A 10,378-nucleotide genomic window follows, 5' to 3' on the forward strand; every position below is an offset into this window, starting at 1 on the left:
AAAATTGACTACTGTAACTCCCTCTTCCTTGGTCTCCCCACTGCATCTATCAAACTAGAGATGTGAATCGGAACCAGAATCGGTTTGTAACTATTATGATGCATTTACCTTTATGCTCCATTTTAATTGCACTGTATCTTGCTCCTTGCTATTTGCTCTGTTTTCTTTGTAAACCGATACGATGTGCAAACGGCAATTGGTATTTAAAAATCTTTAAATAAATAAATAAATAAAATATGCATGAGATTGATTTGCATGCATTGGAGACTGTGTGTGTAAATCTATCTCATGCATACTCATTGTGGCAAGCCTGAAAACCTGATTGGATAGGTGTTCCTCCAGGACAGGATTGGGAAACACTGTATTAAACCAATACCATCTGATGATCACTGGAGCTCAAGTGACCATCTACTATAATGTTAGAAACAATGGTCCCCATTTTTGGCCATCAATATATGCATGTAGATGTGTTTGTAAGTATGTGCCTTCATGGATTTACGAGTCTGTTTTAATGTTTAGAGGGAGCTTTTCATCATCATCCTGACGTATAAATAATGCAGTCATGTTTCATAGTGATGGCATTACTTGGATGTCTTTGTAACTATAGAATTTATTTTCTTCTCTTCAGAAAACAGAATACCACTCAGTCCCTGAAGAGGCTCAAGGGTAAGACTGCTCTTCCTTACTGTATATTCTGCTTCACATCACCATGAATGTACCATGACAAAAGAGTAGCCATTGCGTTCAGCCCTGCTCCTAAGGAAAGCCTTTACCCCTTAGTTATTCTAGTGTCCAAGGGACACACATACCCAGAGGACAGGATAGAAAGCATTAATTCCCACATTTAGTGCAAGTTCTATGATGTCATCATTACAATAACAGATGATAAATATTAAAGAAATAAACGTGACCATGTTAAGCTTCTAAGCTATAACACTCTTACCCTTAGATTCATCAAAATGCTGTAATATGACAGGCCTAACGCCCACGATAAGAAAAAAGGGTGTGTGAGAGGGAGAGAGAGAGATTGCAAGCACCTATCTATAAGGCCTTCATAGTAGTCAAGTATTTATATCTCTATAGGAGAGCCAGCTAATAGCTCGAGGTGAGGTTTTGATGGTGGTTTAGAGTTTAGGGGCCGGTTTTTCATGCATAGTGAGACGTAAGAACAGCACAGTACACCTCGGTGAAGATTTGACGTCATTTGAAGTAAAGAAAGTCTCACAAAGCTGACATTTCTATGTTCTCTCACCCTAGCTTGATGGACTCTAAAACAAAGTACAATCAAACTAGGGCGAGATAACACAGTACAAAATTTCATCTTTGTGAGACTTTCTTCACTCCAAATGATTTTCATAAATCCCACCTAAACTCCTCCCAAATCCCGCCCCTTCCCAAAATTTGCATTCATACGATAGTGCTATTATCGCATGCGTTATGGTGTTTTAGCATTATCGCATGCATTAACGCCATAACGCATTTTGATGAATGACCCTGTTAATTAGCACTTTATATCCTTTAGAGAACATACATGCAAAAAAAGATCACCCCAACATTAAACAAATGCTTATAAACATTACTGACAAGTCGTCAACTAATGTTGACAGCCTCTACATCTTGGCTAGTCTTGTACCCTCAGACATGAGAAGATTAGTGGCCAGTTGCATAGAATGATCACACCAGACCACAGACTCAAGATTTTCACTTTAACAGCATAAAGCTGCTACATAAGAGTTTTATTATTGCAATGGAACTACTCAGTTTATCTCCTGAGAACATGCAGCTTCAATAATGGAAGATGTAACTGCAACCAGCATCAGCAGCTGATAAGATGAGACTAGCTATAGTAGAGACTCTTACACCAGAGTCAAAAGAACCATGCGCAGTTTGGCTATTCCAATACTGCCTCTGTGTCAGCTACTGCAGAGTGAACCTTCAAAACAAATCTATCTTGACTAGACACAGAACATAAGCTATGTTTGTGGTAAAGAGCAAACAATGTTTCATTTCCTCCAGTATCACCTGTTATGTATGTTTGATAAATTAAGTGTAGTTACCAGCTGTGCAAGGGTCTGTTCCCACAAATGGTCATCATTAATTTAAGTTGGATGATGGATGTGAAATGAAGATGATGATCTTTTGGAAATAAAAATAACTTTTACACATGAAGTCATAACAACAAGATAGCATTGTAGATTCAGTAGATAAGGACTATTTGGCCCATCGAGTCTGCCCCATTCCCAGGCTTCTTTAGCTAAGGATATCCCCAGTAGGGATGTGCATTCGTTTCATTCGTTTCCTATACAAGCATGCAACATGAAACGAATTAACCAAATTAAACGAATGAAACGAATGCACATCCCTAATCCCCAGCTATTAGCTGTACAAGCTTGACTGCCTATACTACTGTAGTTCTTGTCATTCTTCCTCTCTCTAACTACCACTGAGGATATCTTCCATCTGTCATCTATACAGGCTTAACTACCTGTAGGAGATCATGTTTTCTTGTTTTATCCTTAGCTGGAAAAAGTAGTCAAGTCAGTGCGCTGCTCATGCTAGGAAACTTGCCACTTCTCCTTAATTATATTTGACAATATACCTAAGCTCAACCACCACAGCATGTTGGTTAATTTGGCTCATCTTCTTGGCAAGCTGACATCTCTACTATTATTCTGTGCAAGCCAGCTTTGTAATCTCCTCTTTTTGAACCACTAACATTCTGGGTAGATAAATATTTAAGTTTGCTAGACTTAGTTCAACACCCACATCACCTACATTTTTTTTTACCTTACATTTCCCCTACCCACGCTCTTACCACTGGCCTCTGTCCCAAGCATACTAAAATTCTGACATAGTGTTGGTTACTGTACTCTTCTGGGAGGCTGTACAATACATTTACCACCTCTCGCTATAAAAATATTTGCACTGAGTCTGTCATAACCCCTTTTCCTTTAATTTTTTTTGTATGAAAAATGTCACCTTGAATTTTACTGTAGTCTCCTAAATATTTAAATGTTTCTAGCATATCTTCCCTTTCTCGTTTTCCAGTTGAATACATTTTGAGATCTTTAAGCCTTTGAGTTAGGGTTTGTGTTGCTGGGGTTGTCTCATTTTTTAGTTCTTTTCTGAACTGCTTCTATCAGTGAACGTACAACCTCCAGAACTGGACACAGTACTCAGGAGTGGTCGTGAGGCAATATTACCTTCTTTTGCCTGCTGGCAGTTTAGCATACTATTAACTTTCCATGCCAATCTTCAGATCATTCAAGATGATTAGTTTTAGGTCCCTTTCTTGTTTGGCAGTTGCCAGTTCTTGTCCTCCTGATCAATAAGTTGCTAATGGAATTTTTGCACTCAGATTCATGATTTTTCACTTTTTTTGTATTGAAGCACAGCTTCTGAACCCTGACATATCAAGACTCTTTACCATTCTTCCATAGTTACTTTCTTGTGCCCTTTCATTTCCCTCCTTCCTGGTTTGTTTATCATGTTGCAGATTTTTATTCCAACTGCAAATAGGCATTATTTTCCTTTAAGTTCCTCTGCAATGCCACTTAACATAAAGCTTAGGGGTAATATGCACGAAGCGGCAGTTGCTACCTTAAGAAACTTGCTGGGCAGACCGGATGGACCATTTGGTCTTTTTGTGCCATCATTATTGTTACTACGTTAATAAAGATACTGTATTATAAAGAGACAGCCCTTCCATTAAGCCTTCAGGTACACCACTGGTCACCTTACCTTAAATAGATTGAAATCCATTGACTTACCAGTTCCTTGGTTTTCTGGCCTAACCATTTCCTTACCGAGTTAACAACGTTTGCTTAGTCTCATAATGGCAAGTCTGTTTAACAGTCTTCTATGGAACAGAGTCAAAAGCCTTACTGAGGTTCAGATAACCAAAGCCACTACTCCTTCTTGAGCCTTTATTTTTATCACTTGAAAGGCTTTGAGAGACAGACAGATAGACATTGAGACACTATTTATAAGGCCCAACTATTTATAACTCTATAGGAGGGCCAGGTAATAGCTCAAGGTAAGGTGTTAGTGGTGGTTTAGGGGCCAGTTTTACATGCAGAGCAAGACATACAAACTTCACAGTACACTTTGGTGAAGATATCTGACGTCATTTGCAGTGAGGAAAGTCTCACAAAGATGAGATTTCTGCAATGTTCTGTTGCCCTAGCTTGATGGACTCTATAACAGGGTACCATCAAGCTAGACCGAGATAACATAGTAGAAATCTTATCTTTGTGCAATTTTCCTCACTCCAAATGATGTCAAATCTTCACCGAGGTGTACTGTGCGCTTTGTACGTCTCACTCTGCATGTAAAACTGGCCCCTAAACCACCAACACCTCACCTCGAGCTATTAGCTGGCCCTCCTATAGTCATATAAATAGTTGAATACTGTGAAGTCCTCCCCAGTGGTACTCTCTCACTCTCTCTCTCAGAAATGGCCAAAATGCAAAATTTATCGCAAATTGCATATTGCACAGCTTATTGCCAGGAAAAAAGGTGTAGTTATTTCCGGCGTTAAAACCATGCGATAGCATAACACATGCTATCGCACGATGTGATATTGCCTATTGCCCCTCATTTTAATTAATCCCGCCCCTTCCAAAAATTTGCATTCATGCCCTGCGATAATAGTACTATCGCATGCGTTGACATTAATGCATGCGTAAACGCGTTATCACGTGCGCTAACGCCATAAAGTATTTTGATGAATGACCCTGTTAATCAGGTTTGTTTTACAATCACCTTCATTTTCCTTAATAATGTTTCCAAAGATCAAACTCAATTTTGGCTGCTATTCATTCAAAGCTTTTTCAATTTGAATGGTTATGTTGGTGAAGTCTTCCTCTGAACATTCCTCACTTCTCCAGGGACATCATTCTTTCTTTTACTGAACAAAAGTGTGAACATATCCTGCCAGCACTGAAGGTTATACAGTCGTATCACATATGTCAAAGCACCTTACAGCCACTTGCAGGATAAAATAGAATACATGAATAAGTTATCATTAGCTGTTCTAACATAACATAACATTCGTAGCCAGTGGAGAAGAGGAAGTGTGATTGCCACAGATCCCAGTATACACTTTTGTGAAAAGTTCTGAAGGAAATTAATTTTTGTAAGTTTTGTCTTCCCCCAGTTGTGTTTGCAAACCATTGTCTCTGCAGCTCCAGCATTTTCTGGTTTGTGAAAACTTACTATTAGATAATTCAATTTGCATAAAAACTTCATAAAGTTAAAAATACCTAAAAGCCAACAATAAAACAAGCCAAATCATCAACTAAAGCTTGCTTTAAAAAACAAAACACCAAGTCTTATGAAGCATGATACAACCAAGCAGTTTCAGGTCGTTTGGAAACCTTTTGAATTCTGTTGTGATAAAGGGATCTCATGAGTAGGCATCTGGCATCAGTTGCTTCTATCTTCCATTTATATGTAACATAAGAGGGAGGAAGGGCTATGGTTGGTGGGTGGAAAGGATTGGGTCTGGTTTAAAATACGGAAAATATGAACTGACAAGCAAATTGTTTTTCTTTTATGTTTTTTTATTATTGCTATGTTTGCAGTTGCTTACATATTTTGATATTTTCTTTTGATTGTTGCATCAGTTCAAGAAACTTTAAATTAAAAAAAAACCCCATAGGTTTTGATCAAATGTCCAAAGGTCAGATAATTTGTTTCCAACCAAACTTCTATGGGGAGTGAGCTCCACAGTAAGGGGACCACACAGGCGAAGGCTTCTTACTAATGTCATCTCAGGTAGCAGTGCTACTGATTTAAAAAAAAAAAAAAAAAAAAAAAAAGCCTTCTGAGCAGATTACAATGGACACGAAGGAATATATTATAGACATATCTACACCTGTGCCCTACCAGCTAATTTTGAAAATTTTGGCTAAACTCTGCATGTACTTTGTACACACAACTTTAGCACTACTCAGACCACTGAAAATTACCCTCAGTATGAACTACTGAAGAGAGGACTCAGGATAGATTATAAGCGGGGGCTGTAGCAATAAAATAAAGTATAAAAATGAAATTTAGTACTGAAGTGAAGGAAAACAGGAATATGAACCAAGAGAGGAAGCAATGGAGCCAGGATTTAGACAAGTGGGCACTTTGGAGATTTGCTTTTTAAGATCATGCTGTTTTATTTTCAGACATTGCAGTAAACCAGTTAAGTGCTAGCAATAAACTCCTGTAAGAGATGAAAAATGGCAAGTTAACTATCACAGCATGGCTAATGCTGGATCCTTCTTCTTCCTTCCCAGAGACCAGAGCATTCATGGTATTGTTATCCCAGGGAAGATCGGATCTACGGATTGTGTCGGAGCTCAACCAAAAGACTGGAGAGACCACCTAACCTGGGCTCATCAAAGTTACTGATCTGGCTCCCTGTTCTCCCACCCTGTTTGGCACAGTCCCAAAGGACCTTCTTTCTCCAGTCTCTTCTCTCCTCTTTGCATTTTCCCTCCTCTCCATCCTTACAAAGAGAAACCAGCGAGGGTTGGATCAGAATGACCAAAGCTCAGTGCTGAGGGTCTCTTAGCAAACTTGTGGTCTATGGATCTATTCCCATCGATGAGGGCATTTGTGCTTCATGACCCAGGAAGGACCTTTCCGAGCAATAGCTCACATCAGAACGTCAGCGGACTCCAAAATGAGCTCATTATCAAATGATGTAGACTTATATGTGCATCTATAGATATACACACTGTATTATGGCTATATAGTGATAAGCCCATAAAACCAGGACTGATGATGAAATGCTAATAGGTTTTTCACTGTAGTGTGGCTTCACCACCATTGCCGATCTATTCAATGGGCTTCTGAGATATCAACTTTATTTTCACTATGAGTTTGTGCTGGTCACATTACTCACTAGGGCAGAGCAAGTAAATCAGACAAAGACTGATGGATGCTGCACTATAAAAAAAAAACCCTCATAGTAGTGACAAGTACTGTGTATAGGAGAGGCAGGACCTCAGAGGGGCATGTATATGATGAAGTAAGGCCTGTGTGAAATTGGGGAAGCTTGTTGGACAGAGGGAGAGGGGGTGGGTGGGTGCAATAAACTGGAATGAATGGGAGGAGCTGGAGGTTTGAGAGGAAGTTATACAAAGAGATGGCACCTGTGAGGGGGGGGGGGGGGGGGTGAATGAATGTGGGTGGAGTCCTGGTGTGTGAAAAGGCTGGGCTTTGAAAGAAGCAGCTTATTCAGCAGTGAGGCATTTTGGAAGAGTATGTGTATGAGAAGTGTTAATAGCAGTGCTTGTGAGATAAGGCATTTACAAGGGTGGGATTAATGAGAGGTAAGCAGATTTGGAAATAGACAGAAGCCCATGAAGGTGGAGTTTTTAAGATTGAATGGCAAGGGAGGGCAGGGCCATCTATCTGTTTTAGAATCAGATTTGCACAGGCACATTCTCCATGACTGCACAGGGTATGATGGAAGGGAATGTCTCATTATCGTAGCAAAGTGGGAGATACTTTTAACTCAGAAACACATTAACTGGAAGTATATATGTTATATTTTATTCTGCTACCAAGATATACTCAAAGGGGCTTGCGACAACCCAAACACCTCCTGGAGTTATGTAAGACTGCTGTATCTTTGCATGTGTGTACTTCTCATTATATGCATATAAATAATTGTGTGTGTGTGTGATGGGGAAGAAGTCTAAATGAGGGGCTCTGCCTCTTTTCTCTGATGAATAAGTAAACTCTCCAGCCTCCTCTTACTGCGCTCTGCATACGGCTGCAGCCAATAAGTCTGCTGCCTCTCTGCATGTCATCAAGGCAATGTCCTCTGGTGCCTCCTGTGTACCTCTACCATTCTGCATGCACCATCCTAGCAGCCACTTTCTCTAACTTAATACTATAGGAAATGATGGCTGACAAAGAACAAATGAACCATGCAGTCTGCCTACATGAGATTCTTCTCTGGTTCTCTACCACTTTAGATAGATGAGCAGGTAAATTTCCATTCTTACACCAGCTTCCATTCTCCCTGCCTCCCTCTCTTTTACATAATCTCTGAACCCTATTCCTTCTATCATCATCTATATCTGTCCCAAACAAATTGAAATTCCTTTACAGTTCTAGCCTCCTCTACCTGCGCCGGTCGGTAATTCTAGGCTTCGTCATGTTTTCCTTTGGTTCTTATAAGACCCACGTTTAATCCAAGTCCCAGGCCCCTTCCCCATGTCTTACCATTAAGTTTTGTAATAATCCACACAGCCAGCAAACCGCGTGAGGCTGTTGTCCAAACATCACTTAGAGAATAGCCACTGCCATTAGCAATGGTTACATGGAATAGACTTAGTTTTTGGGTACTTGCCAGGTTCTTATGGCCTGGATTGGCCACTGTTGGAAACAGGATGCTGGGCTTGATGGACCCTTGGTCTGACCCAGTATGGCATTTTCTTATGTTCTTATCCAGCCACCCCCTGGTTCACTGACATTGGGGTTAAAACCAGTGTCACACTGCCATCTCCCAAACCTAATGCAGCTGTACAGCCGCTATTCAGGTTTTAGCCATGGCCATTCTGTGTAGGTTATCCCAGCCTTGCAGGCTGCACAGAGCCTCTGTTGCCCTGGTGTGCATCACTGCAGCAGCAGCCACCTCTGTGCAGATTTGAATCAAATGGGATGCAGGGCCTGAGTAAATATGCCATGGTGGGCCTTCCTCCCAGAGGTTGAACAGCAGGGAGAAGGGCGTGAGATTAGCTCCCCTCTCCCCAAGGTTCAAGAGCAGGTCAGGTTGCAGCTGTGAAGAACAGCCCGGCAGGCGCAGAGAGGCAGCAGCCTTGGACTGGCCAGCAAACCCAGAAGTAGCAGCGGGCGAATGCTGCAAGTGTACTGCTGCATCAACTCCATCCCACCAACTTTCCTGACTCCATGTCAATGCAGGGCTCTCTAAAGCAAGGGGGCTGAAGTGATTGCCCTGGTTTGACCTGCCCTTCTCTTTCTTACCCTCCTCCCCTCAAGGACAGCCATGACTCCGTGTGTTGGCAGCCTCTACTGCAGCCACCTCTTCTGGCATCTGTGTGTGTGACATCACTACTTTGAAGTATTCTATAACCCGAATGTATTTTAATAGCTGTCATCTCCTTTGCACGTCTTTCAGTACTACTTCCTTTCTCCACTCTCTTCTACTGCTGGTGTTACTTATTTAGTATCTATTTGACTCCAACCCTTTGTGGAACAGTCATAACCACCACCTCAGTAGGTAAGCAATATGGACTGCAGTATTTAATAAAGGGAATTTAGACTTTTGGGAGTAGGGAATGATTTAGTATACTTTCCTGCCAGGGAACAGAAAAAGGGATGGGCAGCCTTGCAATCAATGTAAAAGAAGGCAGGAGAGGAAATGGGATCAAACAACAATATGGTATTAGAGTTACATATCAGGGTTTCACAAATCATCTAGTGATAGAAGGGCCTTCAGTAGGGATTACTAGAATGTCCAGTCCACTAGTGAAAAGGATGTGATTTGTGTATCAGGGCAGTGAAACACAAACAAGTTGCTACACACAATAGCTTCACACTCAAGACCACACAGGACTGGTGCTTTGGTATTTCAGTGGGCCAGCCCACAACTAAGGAATTGGCTTTGTAATCTTAAAATCTAGCACCTGCCTCCCCATTCCCTTTAAATCCCAAGTGATCACTGACTCATCGAAGGTGTAAAGAAACCGGCAGTTGGATTCTGGCTCACAAAAGGCAGGTCCTGTAATAATTCTCTTTTTATGCATTGTTTTGTGGTACTGAGCAATCCCAATGCAACATGCTCTTATAACATGCGTCCTCAGAATGACATATGAGAAGGGGCTGTTGTAACCTTTACCATATGCAGTACCAGGCTTGGAATGGCACCTGATGAAGAGTTAAGACTTGTACACAAAACAGAAAATAAAAAAAAGTGTATGCAATACTGCAAAACAAAACAAAACAAGCTTGAGAATTTTAGCCTGTATAAATTTTAGATTTGTTTGGCTCGTTTTTGTACTGAAAGACATACAATTTATAATAAAAAGACCATTTGTGGATATGTCTTGAAGAAGTGATCTAAACCATAGCAGAGATGACAGCAGAGCCAGGCTGCTTAGTCCACCCAGTCTGCCGAATGCACCCTGTTTCCTGTGCTGCCGCAGCCCTTCATTCTCTTCTCCCTTCCTATCTCCACCACTTCTCTCTCTTCAAAGCCTATATGAATTCTGTCATGCTGGTGTCCTATTACCTCCATGGGAAGTTTTAGTTGTGGTGTCCTCCACTTTTTCAGTGAAGAAGTGTTTTCTCCCATGCCCTACAGCTTCGTATGATGCCTCCTTTCTCCTTGGCTTTTGCCACTGGGGAAAAG

General features: G+C 41.0%; 1 protein-coding gene across 1 annotated transcript in view; it reads left to right on the top strand.

Moving 5' to 3' along the window:
- The window catches only part of SNED1 (sushi, nidogen and EGF like domains 1), a 299,702-nt gene extending 289,692 nt beyond the window's left edge, over positions 1-10,010 (top strand). The window contains exons 30-31 of the mRNA XM_029616628.1: positions 629-666; positions 6,288-10,010. Coding sequence (XP_029472488.1) covers positions 629-654 — 26 coding nt within the window. The 3' untranslated portion in view covers positions 655-666; positions 6,288-10,010. The remainder of the gene's footprint in view (positions 1-628; positions 667-6,287) is intronic.
- Positions 10,011-10,378: the final 368 nt, after the last annotated feature.

The sequence above is a fragment of the Rhinatrema bivittatum genome, chromosome 9 (assembly GCF_901001135.1).
Source record: "Rhinatrema bivittatum chromosome 9, aRhiBiv1.1, whole genome shotgun sequence".
NCBI classification, from domain to species: Eukaryota; Metazoa; Chordata; class Amphibia; order Gymnophiona; family Rhinatrematidae; genus Rhinatrema; species Rhinatrema bivittatum.